The sequence below is a fragment of the Chelonia mydas genome, chromosome 7 (genome assembly GCF_015237465.2).
Source record: "Chelonia mydas isolate rCheMyd1 chromosome 7, rCheMyd1.pri.v2, whole genome shotgun sequence".
NCBI classification, from domain to species: domain Eukaryota; kingdom Metazoa; phylum Chordata; order Testudines; family Cheloniidae; genus Chelonia; species Chelonia mydas.
The window spans coordinates 26,732,329-26,759,885 of NC_057853.1; the positions used below are offsets into that span (position 1 = coordinate 26,732,329).

The 27,557-nt window shown below is 37.9% G+C and overlaps 1 protein-coding gene across 11 annotated transcripts in view; it reads right to left on the bottom strand.

Moving 5' to 3' along the window:
• CACNA2D3 (calcium voltage-gated channel auxiliary subunit alpha2delta 3) overlaps positions 1-27,557 on the bottom strand; it is a 702,225-nt gene that overhangs the window by 180,427 nt on the left and 494,241 nt on the right. For 10 of the 11 annotated variants that reach the window (XR_006292226.1, XM_043551412.1, XM_037904896.2 and 7 more), the window contains one exon: positions 12,001-12,018. The exons of the other annotated variant lie outside the window; for it this stretch is intronic. Coding sequence is in view for 9 of the 10 variants with exons in the window: in XM_043551412.1 (XP_043407347.1) it covers positions 12,001-12,018 (18 nt within the window). In the remaining variant the exon portion in view is untranslated. The remainder of the gene's footprint in view (positions 1-12,000; positions 12,019-27,557) is intronic. 11 annotated transcript variants of the gene reach the window in all.

Genomic DNA, 27,557 nt, shown 5'->3' on the forward strand with positions numbered 1-27,557 from the left:
AACAGGCTAGGGTTCTTTATCTTGTACTATAAGAAGTAGCAAATAGTTAATTAGAAATTCATATTTAAAATATCGTCCTTTGTCACAAATATAAGAATTTAGATATCAACAACTCTTAAACCAAAATGTAATTACATCCTCACTGAAATGATGCTGTTTATTTAAAAACTCAAAGATGACAGTATGATTACTAATAGCTACTCAGATGGTCAAATTTTCAAAATCCATTTTCCAATCATATAGAGCAAACTGAGAACTTCCAACTCCATCAACACGTCCCATGCTCAGAAACAAGCTACATATGTAGGTATGTTAATAAATACATAAATAAAGCATTTAGACTTCCATTACAAAACTACACATCTGTACTTTCTTTTAGATTTCTGAAGAAATTTCAATTCCTAAGATGTGTCACGTGCGAAACAAACTGAAATGGGCAAATGTCTTTTTTTTACCATAAAACATGACAAAATGTGTTTTTATGCAGACTTTTAATGGCAGCTTAGTCACAAATATAAAGGAGGAAAAATATTTCAGTTATTATAGACAATTATGTTGAATGGCATTCATCTATTATCTACTAATGTAATTTTCAGTTAGCTACAATGGAAATGATTCAAATACAAGTATGCAGTGTTACTGTAACCATGTCAGTCCTAGGATATAAGCGAAACAAGATGGGTTGGATGACCTGAAGAAGAGCTCTGTGTAGCTTGAAAGCTTGTCTCTCTCACCAACAGAAGTTGATCCAATGAAAGATATACCTCACCCACCTTGTCTCTCTGACATCCAAATGGCATGATTTTAACCAGCTGCTATATATATGGTCTGACCTCAGTTTAACTGTCAATTTTGCCTACCCATTTTCTATTGCCACCAAGGTGAATCAGATGGTGGAGGTGGCGCTCCCGTCCCACCCCCGAGAGGGATGGCCCGGGCCCTGACACGTGTAGCTGGCATGAGTCACCTAGCATTGCTGCTCACCCCCCTGAACATTCCTCCATGCCCCCTTAGGGGGATGCGCCCCACAGTTTGAAAACCTCTGTGCTATGCTTATTCTTGACCTGGGGCGCTATGTAAATTAACAGACATAGGCTCAGAATGAAATTAACGTTCTTTCTCTTATTATTTGATAGCATATGAATTACTACATTTTGATTTCCTTCAACTAAGTATACTACAAATAAAAAAATATATAAGAAAACAAAAATAGTTGACAATGAGTAAAACACAAATTCCACTGGCAAGCTCAGACACTTGAGGATACGAAGACATATGTGAGCTGAAAGAAAGGTATGTGCTTTGACGTGTTTTCAAAACCATTTTAGAGTACAGTATTTAAGCTATAAAATTAAGTGACAAAACAAGCATTACTCAAATGCTTTTGAACAGTTAGAAGGTTAGGCAAATCAGTGGGGTGTAAGATGCTGAGAGCCCCACAACTGGTTAGTAAAATGAGGAGAAATGGGGTCAAGAACTCAAATTTCAGAGTCATTCATGTAATCAGTAAAGCTGGTTGAATGCAAAAAAATTGTCAGATTTTGCAGCTGTTCCCAAAGGATTGCTGGAACTTTCAAAGGGGCCTCCGGACATTTGGTACTCAAATCCAATTGACCTTAACTGGGGATTGGACACCTAACTACCATAGGTCCTTTTGGAAATTCCACCATACTTTTTTGTTTTAATAAATAGTGGCAAAATTTAGTTGACACACTATCCATTGAATAATATTTGATCAGCTCTAGGAGACAGTGAGGGCAGCTATGCAGCAGTTAAAATAGAACTGTGTTCAAGGTAGAGTTGATAAGCTTTTCATAATTTTCTTCCATTTACAAAGAATGTATTCACTGGCTCCAGAAATGGATGTGAGCTCCACCTCTGTTTCTATCCTACTTGATTCTGGAGAGAAGAAAATAGACGGAAACTGATGTATACAAAAGCTGTAAATTCAAGAGTTATTTTTAAGGCACCGTCAGTGACTTTAGTTAATACTGGACTCAATTCATTATTAGCCAAGTGGACAATAATTACTGGATCATTTTGATTTAGGAGATCCCTAAGTGAACATTGCTTTCCTGAAGTGACAGGTCAAATGGAAGGATACTAATAACAATTTATAGAAAAATAATTAAAGGAACACATTCTCTGCTCTGGCCCTCCTTGAGGCATCATAGGGATCAAATGATTTCCTTGAAAGAGGGCAAGAAATATTTACATGAATCTAATCCCTGTATCCTGCCATGTGTAGCTTGTTGACAGACTCTTGCACCCATTTGGAGTATGACTTCAGCAGAGCTCCACACAGGTGCCATAGGCCATCTGCATCTTACATGGTCCAGAATCAGTCTCTGCTTATACAAAATATGGCTCTAAAAAGGAGTTCTGCACTTTAAAACTCCTCTTTCCCTGCAGGATATATCCTCACCTGCAGCCTGAAGTCCACAGAATAACAAGGAGTTCCTGAATAAAAAAAACCTCCTTTCCTGAAGGACATGAGGAATTTTAAAGGGAAAGAACAACAAAAGAATGCAGAGAGAAAGGTTTCTAGTAAAGTACCAAGAAGTAAGATAATATTTTTAAAAAGTCTATGAATATTTAGGATCCTATGCTTTATGCCAGTGGTTCCCAAACTTGTTCCGCCGCTTGTGCAGGGAAAGCCCCTGGCAGCCTGGGTTTGTTTAACTGCCACGTCCACAGGTTTGACCCATCGCGGCTCCCAGTGGCCGCGGTTCACTGCTCCAGGCCAATGGAAGCTGCTGGAAGCGGCGTGGGCCGCGGGAAGTGGCAGGTAAACAAACCGGCCTGGCCCACCAGGGGCTTTCCCTGCACAAGCAGCGGAACAAGTTTGGGAACCACTGCTTTATGCGAAAAAACACACAGTGTAACTAAACAACACCCTCACTGCTGAAATAACCAGTAGTTTCTCCACTAGTATTATAAAATACGTTTAAAAACCAGCAAACTTCAACATTTTATTTGTAAACACACAGAGCTGACTCCATAGGGCAGCCCAATACGTTGGCATCAGTCAAATACAAGTGTTTGAAAGAAAACACTGGTTTTTATTATGCTAAGAGTTGCATTAAGAAGTTTTATTTGAGAAGCTGCTTTATCTGCCAGAACATGGGACAATTTTGTTCAGCAACCATACAATGTAATAAGAAGAAAAATGTTGGACAGTATTTCCTGGAATGACCCAAAGTTTGAGGTCTCCTTTTGATCCACTACCATGACGGTCAGGCAGTACTTAAAGAAATCAAATAGCTCTGTGGCATATTTATTTTGATTATGTATCGCAACATCTGTACCCTAGTTGGTGTCTCCGGTAATAATTTAGAAAACTCCCTTCGATTTATGCATGCCCATTTACTTAAAAGAGAAATTAACGGACAGGAAGATGAAGACATTCCAAATATCCCATAGGATTTTATTTTAAAGGAAGAGAGATGAGTGTGAACAGACTCAGCCCCATCCCCTGTTCTCAGAGCACAGGTCCTGAGATAGTCTCCAAATCAAAACCTTTCCGGAGGGTTCAATTTTATAGGTAAATGAAAAATAAACATTCAGCCTATGCTTCCTCCCTGTGCCTAGCTATTCTGAAGACCTCAAGGACCTTCTCTGTCTTACTAGGCAGGGTAAAAAGCACATACCCTATCAGAGTTGGCCTGACTGCTGCATCACATGAAGACATGAGTCAAGGGATATGTCTGAGTCCCCACAGACAAACTGACCTGAAAGGGTTTGGCCCTCAGTAGCTGCGGTTTGGTTTTGACTAAGCTCTCCCATATTAATATGGAGCAATCCCCTAGGTTGGATACCATCTTCCCTTCTCGCAGCATGGTCACAGTACACCTGCTGGGTGTCCGGGAGCTCCTAACCTCTCGCACACTACATCTCTCTCACTAGTTGGAATGTACGCAGGAGCAAGGTTTTTTCCCTGCATCCCAGTTTTCTATGTGAACAGCATAATAAGAGGACTTGCCCTATATTGTGAGTGAGCATCTTTTTTGACCCCTGTGGTAGGGCTGGAGTCTGAGTTTGCTGTTGCTGCAGCTGCTGTTCTGCCAGCTATTCCGGGAGTTCTTCAGTTTTCCTGTTTTGGTATTATACGTGAATGGGCTGAGTTCCTACTTCAACCTCAACAGAGCACACAGGCCCAGGGTTAGTAACAAAATCCTTCCTGGGGTTTGGCTTTATTAGTAACTCAAAAGCAACAACAAACCTCAGTTTCAGTTTCTTCCTCAAACCTGGTTTCCATCCAGGATCACCCTTTACTCCATTATTTCTCTCCTGCCAGCAGGCCATTCCCATCTCACTTAAATCACAGGGAAAATGAACAAGTCACACCTGCCACAATGAGTCAGCCAAATTTCTGCATCTTTAAGGAGTGTTCTAACATTTTCGAAAAGAGCAGGTCAAGAGAAGAATCTCACCACTCTGTTACACTGGCCAATTAGCTTAGAAATTGTGAGGCATTCTGGTGTGTGGTCATTTGATAATACTTGAGAAGGTAAAAGGAACACCCTTCATTTAAATCCTGTGTAGGAAGAGTTGGTTCGGATTTTGATTCAGTAAGACATTAAATAAAGGGGAAATGTGCATATATCTACACAAAGATGGTTCACATATCATGGAAATAGTTGATTGGGAGAACAGATCTAGATTCTGCTTTAAGTCGTGATGGGCAAACCTAAAAGACTGGGAGGACCTCTTCTGGCCAAACATTTAGATGCTTATCTTAAACTCCCTCATGTCTGGCACTGGAAATTTCACAAGACATTCAATATTTCTTGGTTTTGGCTGGATCAGGTATATTGTACCATATTTCTAGCTTAACTCATAGTGTTTCAGTTTCTGACTGAAACTAAGAATTACAGGGGTAAAGTAAGAAAATATATACTTCAGGATTTGTGTTCAGTTCGTTTAAAGTTCTGGGTGAAGTTTAGTATTGGTTGTTATTTATTTTACACTGGTTTGCTATACCTAATCCTAAAGCACATAAACAAAGATGTGGTGGTTTTACAATAGACCAACTATCTCAGGCATATTTTAGTCCCATAATTGCTAGGCTAGTTTGGATGATGGTTGGAAAGCAGAATAATTTAAAAAGGCCACTGCAGAAAAAATGTATCTTTGTTTTTTATGTGGATCTTGGGGGGGGGGGTAAAGTTATTTTATCACTTCTACATAAAAATAATCTCCTTGAAGCTTATGGATAAAGCAGAACCAGTGATAGTTGGCTTCTCCTAGAAGGCTATTCTAATCCAGATATTTATGGTGGCATTGGGGCGGGTGGGGGGGGGAGCTATACAGGGGCCTTGAAGCTGTGGCCCTAATTAAGTAGTGTATCATAATATACTTAGCAAATAATAATGAACCATAGCTATGCAGAACAAAGGCCCCCCGAAGTTATAGCGCAGTTGATGATGGAACCCTTTACTGGTGTGGATGGACCCCAAAATGTCACAGCTTCCCTAGCCCCATTTCCATCAGGAGTCTCCAATACAGTAGCAGGAGTTTAGGAATGATCTCTGCACCTTAAGCAGTGCATTCTCCTTATGTATGTATAGCCAAGGAGGGATGCACTGTCTTGACCGAAATTCTGACCTAAAACTACCCGTTTGTAGTTGTTGCTGATACCATATTATTCTCATTAATGTGTTATGTGTAACAGTTATAATAAATCTGCATGCTAGAAATGGAGGGGTGGGTTCCTGTCTTTTGGGATGTGAGAACAATTAACTTAAGGACAATAACAAAGTCCAGATTTTTTTCATATGTTCCTTTGTTTTTCAAAAGGAATACACAGTACTGTTTCATTTTAACTGCTATTCTGAAGGGGTATTTTTATATTTCACAAGACATGTACATTTCCTAATTATTATTAATGATTAAAAGAATATGAAGTAAACAATATACAAATAATTTAAATGAAAAGAAACTCTGAAGGGGTAATCCTGTTTTTTTTTTTTAATAAAGTATAATTAGACCTCAGAAGCGGGGGAGGGAAAAATCAGATCTTAAAGCTGTATTGCTCTTTGTTTAGTATTTTTCAGAATTTATAGCTTGTTTTTTGAGGAAACCATAAGTTACAACAGTATTTTCAGAATATTTTCCACCCACTTTTCCAAAGAGTTTTGATTTCTGAGGGACTTTTTACTTGCACTCATGTACATGAGTTATTACACTTGTAACAACAAAATATCTGTTCTCTGTTAAAATGACTTACAGAATACATCCATAAAGCCCAAAGCAAAAGATAATATAAGCAGAAGTTAACTGATACTATGCTGCTCCTATCCAGCTTTCATTTCCCACTTTATAGAGCTTTTTATAACAGGGCAAAAAGGACTATTTCTTGCAACAATTACTATCATTAAAGAGATGCTTATGATCATTATCAGGTAACTTGCCTCTTGTTATTATACAAGACTACTCCTAGGAGCACAGGGTTTAATGGGTTTGAGAGGAATACCTGCTTACAACTGAAGTGCACTCTTATTGTACAAGAAGTCTATTGTAGTATTTTTGTACCAGTTGGCATAGCCTTCTAATGGAGAGCCTTACTTTGAAGATGAACAATATGCATGCATTGATATGTATCCCATACAAAGAAAAACTTGGTTAAATTAACAGTTGTGCGGATGGCTGCTCAAGTGTATTCCTTTTTCACACAACAACTAAAAATTCAGGAAATCAAGATTCATCTTCACACCAACATGGACCCACATGTATTACCACCGAAATATACTCATGTGCTCTACAATAACATTCTTTTCAATCCCAACATATAAGAAACCACATCTCCATTCAATTCCTCACCATCACAATGAAACACACAACTTGAACTCTCACTTCAACAAGGTTAAATGAAATTATCTACAAGCAGGTGTGTACCAAAAGTCTATAGTATCTTATTTCTAGAGGGGAAAGTATGAAATTGGAGTTAAGGGTGTGAAACTGGGTATGAATGCGATACATATCAAAAGTAAAACAGGAATGAAAGGCTGGGGATAGCATAGTGGGACAGGGACTATGGGGGAAGCAGGCTTCTGCAGGGGACGTGGGCTATATGGGGGCATGGGTGTGAGTGGGGAAGTGTGGGGAGCAGCATATGGGAATTTGACCTGTATATGTAGGAAGATGGGGAGCTTGACTTAGGGGATCCTAGAGAGGAAGAAAGAGAAGCTCTGCTCTGAGCAGCCATGTGAGGGAAGCATAGGAACATGACTGGGGTATCATGGAAGTGTGTTGGAAGACCTTGAGTGAGGTGGAACTGGGGTGGCATAGGAGCTCAGTAAACTCTCTTACCAGTATCCATGCTGGAAGGGTTCCCCAAAATGCTACTGTCTCAGTTCCCAGGCATACCTGGCTGCAACCCCATAGGAGACACTTAAAGTCTGAGGCCTTGGTGCAGAGGCGCTCACCTTCCCTCCACCCCTAGCCCCGGAACTGCCCTACTTTGACCTAAACCATCCCCCCAGTCTGCAGCCCCATATCTCCCCAACTTCCATATCCTCTTATGGCTCAGCCTTCCTCCTTGATTATCTTGCTTGTACATGCTGCACAGAGACAGTGATAGAGGCTGGGAGCATCAGAGAACAGAAGCAGCTAGTGAAACATGACAGTGCCATTGGCTTTTTCGTTGTATTATATAGACTATTATGGAAAACGGTAATAGCTCTTTTGTGTTTACATTTAAATTGTGACCTGGGATGTTAGGGAAATCTCTGTGTGTGAAGTCTGGAGAGATCATAGTTCTTTAGTGACAGGAGCTATGGAGAGAATGTCAAAAATAGCTAATTTTTAAATATTTACTCAGTCAAAGTTACTAAATCACTGACCACAAAAATATTATTGAAAATTAATCACCCCCTGAAGAATGTGTGGTAAAGCTGAAGACTAAATTCAACAATTTATTCTTGTTTTAAGTACAAATCTCAATGTAGACTTACTACAGACCCACTATAGTGCCTCCTATATATATATCTGAGATTATAAAGGTGAAAACAATTAGCTCCCATGCAGAATTAGAAAAAGGCAAAAATCAAGTTAACAATAAACCAGGGTCAAATGTAAATATTTACTGAATGATTCTTTTGTACCTAATTTGATTCAATTTAACTTTTATCATTTTAATAAAAATGCTAAAATTGCTAGTCATTCATTTCAGTGAAAATAGCAGCGTTGCAAATTTTCAATTTTCTTTTCCCAGTGACAGCTTCAACACTTCAAAGTATAAAAAGGTAAATGAGGCGAGGAATGATAAATGATGCTCCAAAATTGCTGAAACATGATAGCACCAAGATAAAAGAAGGCAAAACTCTACTTACACAAGTTAAAGGATAACACAAAAAGAAAAAAGAAAGCTGTCAGGAACTTTGGGAAACAAACATCACCAGACATTTAAAAAAAAACAAAACATTTGAAGGAGACACAATTCCTTTTATGTGACAATAGATTAAAAAACCCTAGATGATTTTTTAAAAACTTTTACGTGTTCTTATAACTATCTACCTCCATTTTTGTGTCTAATTTATACACTTCTGCCTCTTCATACAAGTTAAGTAGAACAAAATATCACAGCAGGAGTAGGACAATAGATCTTGAACCCTACTGTGTTTGTTCAAGAAAGAAAGCTATTTCGAACAGGAAACAAAACACCCTGTTGGGCTATTAAAGAGGAATAGCTTTTTGCTATTCTGTGAAGCCCGAGTGAATCAAGTGCTGTTCAAAACTGGTTGGAGGCTGTGGTTCACTGGTTCACTTTAACTATGGATTTGAGAAAAATGTCATTTCCCCTCCATACAAACATTTGGCCCAAGAATTTTTTCAAATCCATAACTGAAAACATTTGAAACTTGGCAAAATGATTAAGTTACAGATTTATTTTAAATTATTGTTATTTGCACAACTCTTTGTAGTGTTCTCTGATGGATCATTCTAGCCACACCTCTTTCTCCGTTTTTGTTGGCCAATATTAAAAACAGAACCTTTACTACCTACAGCAGTTAAGTTTCTTACTGTATTTGTGGTATTTTCCATTCTCATTTTAGGGAAAACCACAAAAATCTTTGTAAAGACAAATACCACGGTACAGTAAATAGCTGATTTAAACTGCATCCATTTCATGTCACCTCCAGTCCAGTTTTGAATTCACAATAATTAGTTCCACAGTGCATAGCACAGTAATTTACACACTAGGTTTTGATTTGTATTTCATTCCCACAGACAAAATAAAATATAACAAGCTTCAAAGTGGGTAGTTAACGGCTACAGAGCAATGACTAAACACTCACTGTCTCCAAATTTGTTACATGCAAAAAAAACCCAAAAAGCCCAAAAGATTTTATAAACTGACTTACAATGGGTATTAAATGCTAAAGGTAAACTTGGATGGTATATTTTTATTTTAGATCATCAAAAGATTAATGTGAGCATGTTTAGAGAGAGGCGACTGTTTGAAATGTTTATAGAGAAAACATTCACAGAGTATACACAGATTCCAACAAAAACAATGTACAAGTTCCGTCATCATATGGGAGAACATTTGCACTAGGGACTAAGTCATTCATAAAGAAGTGCATCAGTCCTGTACTGCTCCCCTTCACCCTGCAAACAGCAAAGGCTTCACTGATATGGAACGTGCTCACCATGACTTGATTTGCTAAAAAAATTTCTGGAGATTAAACATTTCTTGTGTTGCATGTCATGGGAAAAAAGCACCCAAATTAGTTACCCACATAGCCTTATTTACATCTGAAATCACGACTTACTTTAGCCAACAAGCAACTTTGCACTGCTTGATACAGAGCTGCAGCAAGCTGCTGGTCAGAATCATAAAAACTAATCTTGCAGCTTTAGGCTGCCCATAAATCCAGATGCACCCCTCCACTGACCCATTAGGCTTCCATTTGCATCATGGTAAATTAGAATGAGGGTACCAGAGGAATTCTGATATGATCCCAGGCACCTGCTGAGGTTCAGCCAGTGGAAGAACCGGCAGGAGATAGGCTTGGGAGGAGCAGCATGAACAATACGTTTTGAATCAAAAAGGTAACCTTTATGTACAGAGTGCTGCAAAGTGCAAGAGGGAGCAGCAAAAGGTGCCAGAGAGTAGCTGAGAGATTGGAATCAGGTGATTCTGGGAACTGGGGAAAGAAGCATGATAGTGGGAGCAAGACTGGTATGATATTACTACACAAATCAGTAATATAAAGCCTCATTGTGAGCATATTAAGGAACTGGCAAGGACTGTCACAAGTTATACAGCTAGTACAGAACGAGGAACAAGTATATCTCACAGTAAAGCCTATAATCTTTCTAAAGTAAACCAAGCTATATTTTAAAAATACCATATTTTTACCTGGTAGGTGAAATATCAAAAGCCCTCATGGATTATTTGTAACTGTCCTCTTCCCCCTCCCCCTTCCCCTGAAAGTAGGGCACAGTCTAGCAAAAAATGCAGATGGCTTCAATTCTGCAATAATCTGTTTTGGGGTAACACAGTGAAAAATGGCTTTTGAGGTCTTGTATGTAAGCTAGGTGTAGTTTTTGCTGACCTGGAACAATAGTAATTTGTGGTGGAACGTTATTTGATATTTCAACATTGTAGCACATAAGGACACATGACCTGAAATCACGACACAATCTGCCAAACATTTTTAAAAGTTCGAAGGGGATATGTACTTATGAACCAGGCTCTTGTAACCTCTCTTTCTTCTGTGTTCAGATTGTTAGAGAAACATTTCACAGACACTCTTAGACAAATGGGTAAAAACAAAAAAGGCTGTACTGTAGCTGAAGTTAGGCAGTCTGATTCCTACCACTTATCCAGGAAGCTAAAAACAAAGTATTCTTTAAACCATCAATTTTCAAAAATTACGTATTTCCTGTTTTTCACCATGTGTCACACTGGGTGCCCACTGTGTATTCTGCCATCACTGTCAGAGAATAAAAACAGACTGCGGATGTAACCCAGTGTCACATGACAGCATGTTACCTGGGGGGCTGGAAATGTGATTTTTTGATATCCCTGAACAAAGATATGTCAACTTTATATGGTATCATACAGACATAAATTCAAACACATTACGCAATCTTTTACAGATTTGCAGGCTTCTGGGTGTCCATTCGTTCTGAACAGACTTTTCATTAGAAAGAGCATTTGTTCTGTATCTCTCATTTAGAACTGGATTTGCATCTTCACCCAAGATTATTAGTAATAATAATACTTAGTACCTATGTATAACTTTTCATACTGAAAGTGCTTTATGAAATTCAATTCAAGGTAAGTCTGCAAAACTCTTTGACCTTATAATATTGCCCCCAAACCACAAAATAATATCCTAAATTTGGTGATTATTGTATTTTCTTGAAGTTTTGATTATATTTGTGAACTATACAAGAATGATGCAACAGGCATCAAGCGATATGTTTTTGTCACAATCATCGTGATATCTTGACATGCGATGGTGACTCTGGTATCATACCATATCAGTGCGGAAGCTGTACAAGAACAAGAGCACACTGTATGAAATCTACTTAGACAAATTATGTTAGATGTATCAAGAGGCTTTTTGATAGACAATACAATGGGGACCAGTGAAAGGCCATGGGTTTCATTGCCCTTCCAGCAGAGAACGCAAGGGCCCATGGATGGTTCACTTGGGCTAATCATGTCAATTTGATGTTTGCCTATTATTTTCCAATCACTGACAAAATGGCTCCCCTGTTGTGCTCAAGTAGCAGGTCACTGCTTGTCCATTTTGTTCAATTAGCTGTTACATTGTGTTTGAATTGCAGCTCTCAGCAGGTGGTTCAGCTGCTCACAATGCACGGCTTTGATGTCAGCTGTGTTACTTGCTGCTCCATTTCAGTGGAGCATTGACATGGTGAACCATTTCACTGATTGCCACTGTACCATATTCACAACACTGTGGAAACATGAAGAGTTGGTGATTTCTTTGAATGATTAAGATTTGATTGAAAGTAGTTTACCTTTTGAGCCTGAGGGAGCTGGAAAACAACAAAACAGAACAAGCAATCATTATATGTTGAATTAGTTTGAAAGGTGACAGCTAGTTTATTAATAAAATCAGAAAAGTAATAAAAAGAAAACAAAGAACAAAGGGAAGCAACTATAGAAACTAAATGTACAATGCCAATTAATTCCACTTTCTGTATAAACATGGGGCTACATTAACAGAAGGTTTATTATGATTTGACAGCTTCTCTGTTAGGTATCACAAGCACCATGCAACTTGTTAAAATACCACAGTGCTAGGACAAGGACCGTTTCCCCAGCAGATATGGTAACACACTTGAATTGTGAAGTTCCATCTTCCTGTACACAAATATAATTCATCGTGAGGAAAGTTGAAGTTTTAAATTCAATCTTTCTGGTTTTATAAAGGACTGAACCTGCTCTTTACTGTTCACTTAGTATGGTGAATACAAAATAAGATGGGCTTATTGCACTTAAACTGAGAATTTCAATATCCATGATATACGTAATGAGAAAAAACAGATAAGTAATACGAAGTTACTGTAAAATGATAGACATACCGTGTGCTTATAAAAATACGTGTGTATGGATATATACATGATTATATAGTATGTGTAGATATGCATGCATGTAGAGAGACACAAATATACTGTGTGCGTGCGTGTGTGTATCTATATCACAAAGCCATTTCCTTGTAAATTGAGGCCATGTTTAAAATGAAATGTAAAGGTAGAAATTAGTTCAGGTAGAAATTCTCTTTGTGGACATTTAATGATTTCACTGTGGAAGTTGTATATAAACTGAGTACCATTAGTAATACCTTCATCCCAACAGAAAAAAATATTGCCATATTACCTGAAGACAAGGTGTGTGTATTGATTATCATTTATCCCTAAATATGTCCATCGTATATGCGGTGAGCAATAATTCATATATATGGTATGAGGAGCAGTCTGTAAACTCCATTACATATCATGTACCTTGTTCATTAAAGATCAACTACTGGGTTTTGTTGTAGCTCCAGAAAATAACCCACCCTGCTGGTGGTGCACAGGAATCAGGAATGTAGATCATAGAGAGGTACAATACGCTACACTAAACTTCCTTTTCAATCCTTTTCCTTTTATCTTTTTCAAACTCTAAACAGAAATTCTCATTGATAGTAAATCCAGCCCTGTGCTGAATCCACCTTCTTAGAAACATTTCTACCTCCAGTAGGAATTGCTGCTTTTATAGATATCAGGTGAGCACAGAAACATGCAGGTGAATAAAGACCAAAGCTCAAAAGGACTTCAGAATCTACACTGAGTTAATAGACCCCAACCAGGGCTCCAGAATTATAACAGATGACAAAAGAACTCCCATCCAGAATTTTGGCTGCTGCTCATTCCTCACCTGTATCCTCTGCCTCCAGCGCAAATGCTGGCACTAAAGAGAGCTGTCACGTGACTCCTACTCTATGCCTTGTATTATAAAGACAACCACCAGAGCTCTATTTTTATGAATTAATTCAAAACACAAAACCCCACCAACCTAAGAAAAGAGTAACAGATACAGGTATGAAATCTTTAACACAATGCAAAAGATGACCAAATTAGAGGATGTATGTGTACTTCTTTAAGAAAGTGTTTGTATTTGAGTAACAGCTAAATAGTATGATACGCACAACTTGCTATGTGCATTATAGCTGTTTGACTAATTGTAAAATAAATATCATAATAAAATCCTGCTTAAACAGCCAGAGTGCAAGTTAGAACTGCCTTGGGCCTTTCTGAGCAGGTATCTACTTATTATTCTCTCATTTGATTAACCATTTGATTCATGGATGAAAATGCTGTTACTCTGAAACCTTCTTTTTTCACAAACTTTCTCTTTTTACAGACAAAAGGAGGATGCTGAAACATGAACATTTAAATTTCTGTTTATGGTGCTGCCTTTGCTTTGCAACTGCTCTCTCTATGCTATTCTTTCTTGGTAACTAACATACTAACAAAGAGCATCGTTTCTACCAGTGGCTCAAACTAATCAAACTACAATGACAGATGCACTAAACAGAGAGTTGTACCCCTAAACCAGAGACCTTCGGAGCAGGTTTGTCTGAATCACTGGACATTGCCATCTTGGATATTTTCATAATCTTCTACCTTGTACATACTTCCCTCCAAAACAGAATTTGAAGGAATGACATCATATCACTGGAGAATGTTGACTAGTCACCAACAGCATTATCATTTCAGAAATCCTGACTTCTGGATTAGATGAAAACTAAATAAGAAAAATCAGCATTATGCCCACTAACTAACTAACGTTCAGCAGAGATGGGCTTAATTAAAAATAACAACTTAGATCTGGATTCCAAGCACCTAGGAAGTTCAACTCTGTCAGATCCAGTTTGCTTCATTAAATAAAATAGATACAATTTAATCATTTTCTTTACAGTATTTAAAAAAGTTTTTTGATTAACTGATTTCAGAACTGGAATTAACTCGTAAATGATCCTATCCCTTCTACCATATATGGATTTTGCATGTTTGGTCAAGCCTTTTGCCATATGAGACATTTATTTAGAGAGTTACATTTACATGGAAAAGTGATGAGTAATTTTCTAGTGGCAATCACCATATAAAATTGTGGACTAGAGCTTGTAAACCATTACTCATACAAGCAGTCCTATTTACTTCACTGGGATTATTCTCATGAGTTGTTAAAGGTTTGCAGAGTCAGTTCCTAAAAATGTAATTCAGATTCCCAGGGTGGTTTATCAATTCCCTGTTACAGCCTTCCTGTAAACTGAGGAATATCTGTTTGCTTTGATTGTTTATCCTTTGAAGCATTAGCAGTCAAAACTTCGATTAAGAATATCTCAGAGTCATCAGATGAGGGTTATTTTCCATTAGACTTTGCTGGGCTGGTACTTTGTTATTTTTCAGCCAGAGTCTCTAAGTTCAGGACCAGGGCCTTTTCCTTGAAAAATCAGCCTTTGTGACATCCAGATAAATCTTCATTCTGGTGCGGGTTTGAAGCTTGGCTGTTACAAGATACTCTGTGTGAACAATTCACATTGTTCAGTTTAATTGTTACAAATTCCTTTGCAATAAACTACGGCTCTTTGCCTGACATTATCCTTTCTGGAAAGCCGTAGGAAAGAAATACTTTTCCTAACATTAACAGTACTGATCTGACCTATTATTGCAGACTCTAACAACTGCATGTCTCTGTGTAAAACCTATTGGGTATTTCTGATTCCTGTGGTTTGCTCTCACACTGCCAAAAAAGCAGCGTTTCAATAAACTACATGATCTTTTCCTGACTCTCAAAAGCATATTGTAGCAGTTTCTATTCTACTTGCATCTACCGTAAATTGTCTTCTCCCAGGCTCGATCTGAAAAGCCGCCTCTATTTCTATTTGTTTTCAGCGTCAGCATTTTTTCATGTAACACTCAAGAATAATTTTTGAAGGACTTGTTAATATTGTTCTCTCACTACATACCATACATTCAACATATAGAAATAATCACAATGCAGCTTCAAGATTTGCCATGCCTTATACCTTTCAGGCAAATTAATACATTAACAAAAGACACCTCTTAGAAGCCCCTCTGCCCCAGCCCCCTACCAACTCCATTGGGTTGGGATTCTGAAGGAGGAGGTGTAGGCAGCAGCTTCATTCTGCAGCATGCTTTCCTCCGGACCCTGCAGATGTTTTGTGCAAGAGTTAATGATGCTCTTTGGAGAAAGTACTTGAGTCCAAATCTGTGGAAGCCAGGGAATGCTACTCACAACCCCCTGTAACTTCTGTAAGGAAAACTAGCCTCTCTGTGTATGTTTACACTGCAATTAAACCCTTGCAGCTGATCCATGTCAGCTGACACAGGCGTACAGGGTTCAAGCTACGGGGCTTTCTAATTATGGTGTAGATGTTCAGGCTTGGGGTGGGGGCCAGGCTTTGGGACTCTCCCTTCTTGCAGGGTCTCAGAGCCCAGGATCCAGCCCGAGCCTGAAAGTCTAGACAGCAATTAGACAGCCCAGTGAGCCCGAGTCAGTTGACATGGCCCAGCTGCAGGTGTTTAATTGCAGCACAGATATACCCTCAGTGCTAAATGAAAAGCCTTCCTTTCTCTTGCTTGGCAGTGTAGCTGCCTCACAAGTCATGTTGCCATTAGCTTCCTGTGAAGAAGACTCAACAGAGGTAATAGTGATTGGAACAAACTCTGAAAGGTTCACCACGTGAAGTTTCCTGGGACCTGAGTGGATTTTTCCACAGGAGAGCACAATGTGGTACTCTGTTTTTAATATTTTCTTTCAAATTCCTGAAGTACTGAATTTAATAAATAAAGTTTACAATACAGACCAATTACTGAAGTACAGGAGAACAAAATGAATCTGGAGCCATAACATGTTTTGTCTACTTATTCTCAAACTAAATTTGTATTATTAGTAGTATTGAACATCTATACTGCAGTAATGCTGTCAGGGTTCCTTCCCCACTCTGAACTCTAGGGTACAGATGTGGGGACCCGCGTGAAAGACCCCCTAAGCTTATTTCTACCAACTTAGGTTAAAAACTTCCCCAAGGTACAAACTTTGCCTTGACCTTGAACAATATGCTGCCACCACCAAGCATTTTAAATAAAGAACAGGGAAAGAGACCACTTGGAGACATCTTCCCCCAAAATAGCCCCCCAAGCCCTACACCCCCTTTCCAGGGGAGGCTTGAGACTAATATCCTAACCAATTTGTTACAAAATCATCAAAGACCCAAACTTGGAACAATGGAAAAATCAGTCAGGTTCTTAAAAGAAGGATTTTATTAAAAAAGAGAAAGGTAAAAATCACCTCTGTAAAATCAGGATGGAAAATACTTTACAGGGTATTCAGATTCAAAGCACAGAGGATCCCCCTCTGGGCAAAACCTTAAAGTTACAGAAAACAGAAATAACCTTCCCTCTTAACACAGGGAAAATTCACATAAAACAAAAGATAAACCAATCCGCCTTGCCTGGCTTGCCTGTACTGGTTGCAATATTGGAGTCTTGGATTAGGATGGGTTGGAGAAGATGGATTTCTGTCTGGCCTCTCTCAGTCCCAAGAGAGAACAACCAGGTAAACAAAGAGCATAAACAAAAGCCTTCCACCCACCCCAAGATTTGAAAGTATCTTGTCCCCTTATTGGTCCTTTGGGTCTGGTGACAGCCAGGTTAGCTGAGTGTCTTAACCCTTTACAGGTAAGAGGATGTTGCCTTTGGCCAGGAGGGATTTTATAGCACTGTATACAGAAAGGTGGTTACCCTTCCCTTTATATTTATGACAAATTCCTACAAACTCAACCAAAACAGAGCCTATTGTGCTGGGTTCTGTATAAGCATATAGTAAATGAAAGTCCCTGATTCAAGGAGCTTACAGTCTAAAATACAAGACATAACAGGTATATGAGACAAACAATAAGACTGGGTTGAGCAGTGGAGTAAAAAAAAACTTCATACATAAAAGGATGTGCAAAATTTTAGCCAATCAGGAGCAGCAATCATAACTCATCACCTGCCTAGCCATTATCAGATGACAGTTTTCTGCTCAGTCCTCATTCTCAAAGGAAATTTGCATAACTCCTTCAAAAGACAAGGCTGGGAACTTAAATTCTTAACTCTACTGGACATAAAAAAAAAACTCATGGATTTAACAGACCCTGACTTCATGCTCATTACGGTAATTTGCGATACACCCTTCTGCCTGCTAACCCTGAATTGCCCACTTCATTGTAAGTGGTCTCCCACAGTATGTGTGAAACCCTTATGCTTAACAATCTGTCCCACCTTGTATTTAGCTCAGACACACTGTTTTTTTTCTCCAGCCCTAAGGAAAAGCTCTGTGAAACTCAAAAGCTTGTCTCCTACACTAACAAAAGTTAGTCCAATAAAAGATATTATCTCACCTACCTAGTCTTTGTTCATTACAACAGATAGTGGTGAATTTTAGTTTTACATTTCCCAGAATAACGGAAATGCTTTCACATAGACAGATAACCACGGTAAATAGGAAGCTTTGAATATTTAAAAGCAAAACATGAGTTTAGGCAAAACATGTAAGTGTTACAGATGAAAAGCATTAAAATCCCCTAATAATATTTTCATGTAATTTTTTAAAAAGTTTCAAACAGTTTTTTTAAATTTTGATTAGACTACTCCTTTACAATATTTGCAACTCAAACATTATAACATTATTGCATGAAAATTCATACATCTTATTGACTGTTAAGTTGAGATACTTGATTGACCAGAAACTATAAAGAGGTGAAATTGACTAATCTATTTTCATTGTCAGTGTTGAGTGAAGTGCAGAGGGAGTAGTTATGCTCCCATTGACTTTGATGATGCAAGATCAGCAGAGATTGAACTAAGAGCATGTGTGATGAAAAAATAATTAGATTTTTAAGATGATTTTAGAGTTAATTATCTCAAGGTCCTGCCATGCAATCACATGCACAAGTAATTTTCATCACAGGAATATTTCCATTGACCTACTCCTGTGGAAAAAACTACTCTTGTGATAAAGACCTTACTACTAATAGTTAACTTTTTAAAAAATAAACAGAAAACTTCTCAGTTTAATCGTGACAGCAACCCTATTATTTAAAACCTTACAAAATACTCTGATGCTGGCAATGCCAGCATACTCATTAGCCTACTATCTAACTGTGAAATAGTTTGGGAAATCATCTACTTTACTCTTGGCTTTCATATTAACAGTCTTTATAATGCACCAATGATTGGCTGCTTTTTTTTTAAATGTATTACCTTTATCTAGCTTGGGTATGAAAGATTAATATTATTATTCCTCCCCTTTACATACATCTGTTGATGTTTAGTTTACACCACTCCCTTGGCCAAGAATTTTCCACAAGGATTTGTTGCATGTTACCAGCTTAAACCATTTTTTCTACATTTAATTACAGCCAAAATGTTAACAGTAAAATAGTGTAGGCCAAAATTTTTATTTGCTTTAAAATCATTAAGAAATGCCCTGGAGATTGTAATATACATTTGTTTAAATAAACATTTTCCAATACTTTGTGACAAGAGAAAAATTGTAACAAAACCAATAGCCCGATTAGTTGAAACCAATACAAAGCATTGGTCTGTGTTCCCTTAGCTGGCTCCGCAGCTACAGATAACCAGTAATTAAGAAGGTTCAAAGCTGCCTAACTGCTGCCCAGACTTATGGGGGTTTGCCTTCCATTTCTTATATTCAGTGAGCATCACTAATTGTGCTAGTGCCCAAAACAGTCATGCTAAAGCCAAAATCCATCAGAAATACATGAAAGAAAAAAAAGAAAAAAAAAATCAAAGTATGATAAAAAGAAAAACTCTGAAGAAATGATTCATCTTCTAAATCATTTTACAAAGTATTGAAAACAATAGAGAATACAAAGAAAATAAATTGTAACACATTTTTCACCAAGTTCCTTTTTTGTAAGAGGTCAGACTTTCAGGATCCTACTGAATAGTATATATTCATTTATATGTCCACGAGGCAGTAAGACCACAATGTCACAGGACTGAATTTTATAAAAGATAAGATAAACAAATACCTGAGAGAAAAGAAAAAAAATTATGGAGAAAATTTAACTGTTCTTGCTTTGTCCAAGGTTGTTGTTTAATAGAAGAGTCCAGCTGAAGAGAAAAACTCACTTCACAACGTTCTTGGGGTACATAAGACATAATTTTTTATCAGTGGGAGTAATTAACTATTGGAACAATTTACCAAAGGTTGTGGTGCATTCTCCATCACTGGCCATTTTAAAATCAAGATTGGATGTTTTTCTAAATGATATTGTTTAGGAGTTATTTGGGGGGAAGTTCTCTGGCATGTGTTTCATAGGAGATCAGACTAGACGATTACAGCAATCCCTTCTGACCTTGGAATTAATGAATAATGACTATCACAGACATGTCCCTGTGCATTATAAGAGCCCAGTGGAGTTTTCCCTTCACGGAACAATATCCATCAGCATATTCTGTATGCCTTTTCTTTTCTAGTTACTCTCATTGCCTTTTAAATCATATTAGCATTATTTAACTTATAAACCACTAAAACAAAAAAACATTCCACGAGTCTTACATTTCTTCCAATATGAAACTAGGAACACTTATTCCCATCAGTAAATAAATAAAGTATATCCTATAACCTATTTATGGTCCAATTTCCATAAGTGGCAAAGTTGTAAACTTACATATTAAAAGTCACAAAGGAAATACTAAATTGGCCACAGCCCAAAATTTTAAATCTCATAACATAAACTAGGTTTGATTTTGGTGTAAATAACTGCCTTCTGCATCTTGAACAAAGAAGAGGGGTCAGGCCTCACAGTAACCAAAGAATGTGTATGGTGAGTGTAAAACTACAGCAAATCATAAACCTCCATTCACTGTACCACTCTTCAAAGTGCAAATATCTTCACAAAAGACAAGGCAATGGAGAATATGGCCTAGTATCTTTAGAACAGTTCTGTATGATCCAGTACCACCACATTCCTCAGTCATTGGACTCAATCAGAAACTGCAGGAGTTAGGGTTTATTTTTTTCTCCTCCCCCCCCCCCCACTTATGGGTACTTTTTTCACTTATGGACAATAGCATAATTAACACCTATAAGTAACTGGCAGGATCTAAAGGTAGGCTGAACTTTGTTAATTTAAGTATCAGATATATATAAAAAAAATCACCCCCCCCGCCCCGCAAAAGGAGATAATTTTAGGGAATAGCCATAATTGAAGAAGGTGAACACTCAGGAGAATAACTGCCTAACTGATATTTATTGCATTTTATCTGGAAATATATTCCAATTAGATGCCTGACCTGCATTTCTGTAAATGATTAGGCAATGTTTGTAAGTTGTCCTCAGATAATACAGGGTGCAAAAATGTATTTTTGTCATGTTTTCAACAAACAGTAGTTTGAAAAACATGAACCAACTTCCATAAGCCCAGACTGATGAGTCCAATAATCAAATGGGCTTCTAGTATTTATTTCCCTGAATATATCATCTATAGGAGTTGAAAGGTAAGATGGATTCCAAGATAGTGTCTTTTCCCCCTCTCATTCTTTTCCAGATTCTAAAGGCCAGACCTGCAAAAGGATGATCAACTAAACTGATCTGGGTTAAGTCTGATGATATTCAATGGTTCATGTTATAAATGCTGTGAATTTAGAAGACTGCTCTCCGTTTGGATCCAATGATCCTGGCTTGGTGGACTATGACAGTATTTTTTTTTTATATGTAGTAGGGAGGCCTAGTAACACACTTTAAAATTAGGGAGTGTTAATCCTTCCATCTCTTTAAGGCCAAACAGGATAGACCATTTTACTCTAGCATTCCCATCTTTCCAAATAAAAGTGGGTAACAAAAAGATCAAGCTTCTCAAGGAAACTGTGAAATTGTTTGATAGGCGAATATGGGGAATAGTTGCAAGACAGATAATATTGGGAAGAATAACAATCTTGGTCACATTCATGCTCTCCAGATAGCTAATAACAAGGTCTTTCTAGTACATGAGGCAGTTGTTCATTTTCTGAAGAAAAGGGAGATAATTTACATGAAACAGAAATACTAGTGGAAGAGAGCTGAATCTCTTGGTATCTAAAGAGGTCTGTAACTACAGACAAAGGGCATATGGCAACTGTTTTCTCTATTTTCTGAGGGTCTGCTCCAAAACCCGTTGTTAATTATTTTGGCATATTGATTTGTTATGTAGACATTTTTCCATGTGCCATAATTACCCACAGTACATATGGAACACAATGGGCTGGTTTGGAAAAGAATAGCAGGCTATATTCTGCATATAAAGCAACTTTGTGTTCTCCAATTTTAATGATCTGAGTAGAGAACTAACCTGATTCAACATGCCAGCAGTCCCAGAAGGAGGCTGAATTTAAAGGAGTTATAGGAGGCATCCATGTTTTGTTCCTCTTCTGAGTTGGAATGTCAAAGATATGAATCCATGACAAGTGGTCATAATCCACTGCATCCTAATTAAAGTCCCACTTTACTTCCTGAAAGATATTCTCAGGACTGAGAGAGATTATTAAATGTTGTTGAGGTTTCAACCAGACAGACTGACGTAAATTCAACAACTCTCTCATACTGTCCAAACCATGATGGCTATTCACAAATCTGGCCTGATTTCTGTGAATCAGTTTGTTCATGACCATATCCAGTTAGGTTGCAATTATCTGAGCCAGGATTTTTTACATCTGCATTAAAGATGGAGATTGGTCTGTAGTTTGTACAATCATCAACTGGCCTTTCCTCTTTTGGGATTACAATGATTCATCAAGTATGGAGAGTTAGCAGTCAAAATATGACTAAATACCTAAGGCAACACAGGGATCAGTTTTTCTGAAAAGTTTTCACAGGATTTGATTATTTTATGATTATATATGATTTTTTATTTTAAGTTTCTTGAAAGGACAAGATAGATAAGGACAAGATAGATAAAATCAAAGTAAGAGACTTTATTTGTGAGACATACTATTTTTGTTCACACTAGTGTGTTTTTGATAAAGGCTCAAAGAATTCAGACTGCATTTCTTTGGTAATATGGACATCGAACCCTGAAGAGGTTTTAGTGCTCTGTTGTTTTTTGTTTTTTTTTAATAGCCAGGCTAATGCTTTATCAGATGTGTTGACTTTCTCCTAATAAAAACTTAATGTGTTCTAAGTGCATACTCTGATTTGTTCGTTCTAATTAAATTTATTTCTCAATTCTCATAATTTTTCCCATAGTGTTATGACCTAAGACACAATTCTATATTTTTTTCCAGCTGAGCCTGAAGTTGTTGATTTGCAAATTGTTTATTCATCAGTGTTACTGAGATAGCTCTGCTCCTTATCACTGCTTTGGGAGCATCCCATGGCAAGTGAAGGAAAATCTCAGGATGCAGTTTCTATCTAAACAGTGGCATCATTCAGCACCTGCAGTATCTTCCAGGAGAAGTCATTTCATTAAAACCCTAGATTTCATATTTTTTAGTTGTAGTACCAATAGTCTTGGTATGAAATGTCAATTGAATGAACGAATCACACTTGTACACAAGAGAAATCAAGAAATAAAGTCATCTCAAATATATTGTGTGCTTGCTAGAGTTAAAGGTGTAACTTCTTTCAAAGTGGTGAAGCTGGCACCAGATATTGGCAACATTGCTTCCTTATATAAATGTTGCCGATCTTTTTACCTTATAGTGTAGAGAACAGCTGGATGTGGCTAATCTTGAGAAGTTAGGGTTATGCTGAAGTTGCACCCTATTACCACTGTTCCTTTGGCATGTGAATTCACAGGACTTGATCCTTGATTGCAGCATTAACATACAGCATTGACTCTTAAGTGCTTTTTCAGCACACACTGGATCTGCTCTTCTACAGCTCTAGGCCTGCAGGACTGTGATAAAGAATTATTTGACAGTGTCCTCACAAGCTTCCTTTACACCCCGTCCTTCATTCTTCTTTTCCTTAAAAAGCACTTAGGTTTCAAATACTTTTTATTTTATTGAAGCAATAATTATCCTAGAGGTTCATACATGGTCATTTTCAATGTTAACTTGATTTCCTTGTGAACAACATTCTATTTTTAAATGGAAACTTCTGTCAAAGGGATTTCTTTGAGTGATACCTTCCACAGCAAATTCCCATGGTGGTTTAACCAGTCAGGACAATTTTAATTCTGATATATTTTCCAGAGCTGGCACTCTTGCATTCAATTTCTACGTAATATAATGAATAAACTGGGCACCCATAGCCAATTCAAACATATAACTTGATTCTGGAAAAGATATATTGTTTGGATTTGCGCAACTTCCTCATGTTATGATGTTACAAATGACTTAATACTGGTTCCAAATCCTAGAAATAAAAATGCATATTTGATCAACTCACTAGTTATTAGAATACATTCCAGACTTCACAATTACATTCTACATACTATGTTTTGTTCTCTGTTTGCACAGCACCTAGCAGAATGGGGTTCTGGTCCATGACTTTGGTTACTAGGTGCTACAGTAATACAAATAACGTAATAGTATTATTCAATTTACCTTTGCAATAAACCAAGAAGTCAAGACATATGAAAAGAAAAGCTGCTAAAACACAGATCCTTTTGGGTATCAGACCTCTGGAACCCAAAATCAGGCTTCCATTTGTAGGAACCATACAGAAGGAAGAACACTAAATTTATCCAAATTATGCTCACAATTATCTGGAGACCCCCCCAAAAAATCTGATTTCTGTTGCTAGAGAGACAGAAAAATATCATTATTTTATAATCACTGTTAATGTTACACTATCAGCGTTGCAAGCACTTTCATACTTCAGTAGAACCTCAGAGTTATGAACATCAGTTATGAACTGACCAGTCAACCACACACTTCATTTGGAACCGGAATTACACAATCAGGCAGCAATGGAGGGAAAAAAAAAAGAACAGCAAATACAGCACAGTATTTATTAAATGTTAACTACTAAAAAAAAAGGGGAAAGCAGCATTTTTCTTCTGCATGGTAAAGTTTCAAAGCTGTTTTAAGTCAATGTTCAGTTTTAAACTTTTGAAAGAACAACCATAAAGTTTTGGTCAAAGTTATGAACATTTCAAAGTTCCGAACAACCTCCAGTCCTGAGGTGTTCATAACTCTAAGGTTCTACTGTACCTTTAAGCAAAATTATTCAATAATTAACATCTTGGTTTCTTTGTGGCACCTCCTCTAAGGTGCCACAGGACTCCTCGTTGTTTTTGCTGATACAGGCTAACACGGCTACCACTCTGAAACCTGTCACCTTGGTTTCTGCATTGTAAGACCCCACTTCAGAAGCCCATCCCTATGCAGCCAAGTATTTAAGCACATACATAACTTTAGAACTGTGCTTAAAGTCTTACTGACTTGAGGGACTTGTGTGTTCCGTGTGTTTAAATGATTTGCTGAATTGGAGCCTAGGTAAACCAATTGTTACCAACCCATCTGTTACCAAATGGTTAGCATATAAGAATGTGATTATCTCTGGAAAATTCATAAACAGCTGGGGTTGTGGATGCTGTTTGACTACATTATGACTAGCTTATGCTGTAAAAGTCACAATGTGGACTAGCAGCATTTGACACTGGATACCCGTGTCAGAAATTTTGCTTTGGGAAGCAGCACTTCTAGCAGTGATGTGAAATATGGTGGCATGCAGGGTAAGTAATTGATTTAGTGACACCAGCAGAAAAGCATAAATCATTCCCATTGGCTAAGCTGTTTTATCCCTTTTGAGGGTCCTGGTTCATGAAAGTATTTAAACAAAAACTAAGCATGTGCTTAAGTCCTATTTAAGTCAATAACATTAAGTGCGGTCCTGAATAAGGATGCTTTTCTGAATTGGGGCTGTGGAGAATAAGCCATACAACAGGCAACTGTTAGCTAATGTTTCAAAGGTCTTGTGTTAAGCATGATATACTGATTATTTTGTCATGTTTCACTATATTCTGTCCTTTTGGTCAAAGAAAATTCTAAATCCCTCCAAGTTTTCACATCTGTTTTAGGACTGACTCACAATAATTACTAACACAATCTAAACAATCCCTTGTTAACCTCTCACAATGATGGACTTGTCAAAAGTTCACCATGTGTCATTCCGATTGTAGCATTCATTTACGTAATACAGTCCAAAAAGTATATTCCTTATTGTATTACCTGAATTTAAAAAATGAAAGGCCTTTCTGAAAAAGAAAACAAGATGGTATGAAAGTCCGACCCTAGTATCTCTCAGAGGAGGTGAACTATGGATTCACTGGGGTACAGTATCCTGAACAATGTCAGTGTTTAAGCTAATGTGTTACTGCTGGAAACTGCAGGGACACTGTCCCGGACACATGGAAAGGCAAAATGCAAGGGATGTGGTTTAATTAGGCTGCAACTTTATTAACTCATCTGGGAACCATCTGGCAATAATTCATACAGTGCAGGTCAGGATTCCTTCCTTAATAGTTTCCACCTGGGGAAGGGCAGCCATCAGCCCCGCACCCTTTCACAGCTGGTCCCTAGCATGTTGCTGGGACCCCACTGCCCATCATTTTCTCCACACGATCAGATGTTAGGAGCCCCAACACCACTTCCCTGCTTCTTTAGAGGATACCTTCCCCATAATCAACTTCCAATTCCAGTTTTATCAGGGAAGAAGATGCCCCATGGAATTAGTACCTGCACAGGACACACGCCACTTGCTAAACTGTGATATCTTGAAACTTACTTATTGACCTATCCCACAGGGTCTCTGAGCTGCTATGGGGAAGGCGAGAAAACCTATCCCACCCTAGCCAATCTGGTGGTGAGGGTAAAATTCCTCTCAACTCCTGAAAAAGACAACTAGTTCAATGCCCACAGTAGACCAAAAATGGTAGTCCCAGGTGCTGGAAGGTGGGAGCTGCTAATCTGGTTGGGAGAGAGGGCTCAGGTTGGAGAAATAGGGTTATATACCCTCTCAGGTGCACAGGGGACAATGGCTTACCTGAGTCACACCAGCCTTCCCAACAGTTCAAGTGATGGCTTCCAATCCCCAACTGGCCACTCCCTCCCAGAGGAGGGGGGGCCTTAAAGCAGCCACAACCCTTTTTTCTGCCAGTAAAGTTAAAACCCATCTTTCCTGAGATTGTGGGGGTTCTATTTTGCAGAGATACTCCACTGTACAGTAGCTAATCAATATTTACCACGATATGTACAATGCTGTGTAAACTGATTATGGGGGCAGAAAATACAATAAAATCAAATGCTTGAAAAATGGGTTTCGTGCTCTATATGTACAAAATATGGGTTTACTTCTTCCTATGTACAAACTATGGGGATGTTTCTACATTGCTTGAATATGCATGCCACAGCTCCCACTGAAGTCCATGAAAGTTTGGGTACACAAATAAAGAAATGTCAAACTCACCGTCAGGGTTTAGCACAGATTTTTTTAAGACTCTCTTTAGTCTGCCTATTTAGGATTCCACTTATTCAGCTGCTTCAAGCTTCTCTTGACAACTTACTTTTACAACATAGAAGTTTATTCTCCTCTCCCTAGACCCATGTAACTCCTATTGACATTATGGAGAGTTATGTGCATAGAGGAGGAAATAAATCCAGTCACCTGATGTTAATATTTCAATGCAAGTATGAAGAGGGTGATGATATGCCTCACCTCAGAAGAAATTTGCACATGCTTTTTGCAGGGATAAATACTAAATCTCCTTTTGTTCATATAATTGTTTTACTGGGCTTCTACATATTTTGCAGTAACCAAAGTATCTCAGTCAAGAATCCATTAGACTGAGAACAGACTTTTAGAACTGCATGCGAAATGTTCCTGTCAGAAGGAAACATAAAGGTTGCTATGGTGAACAGAGTCATAACTTAAATGTGAAAGCCAACATTCAAGTTTCTAGCTTTAAAAATAATTCTCTCAAGATATGTGAGAATTAAAAGAAGAGAAGCTCTAGTAAAAAGAGACAAAAGAAAAACAAAAGGAACAAAGGTACCAAAGTAATATTTTG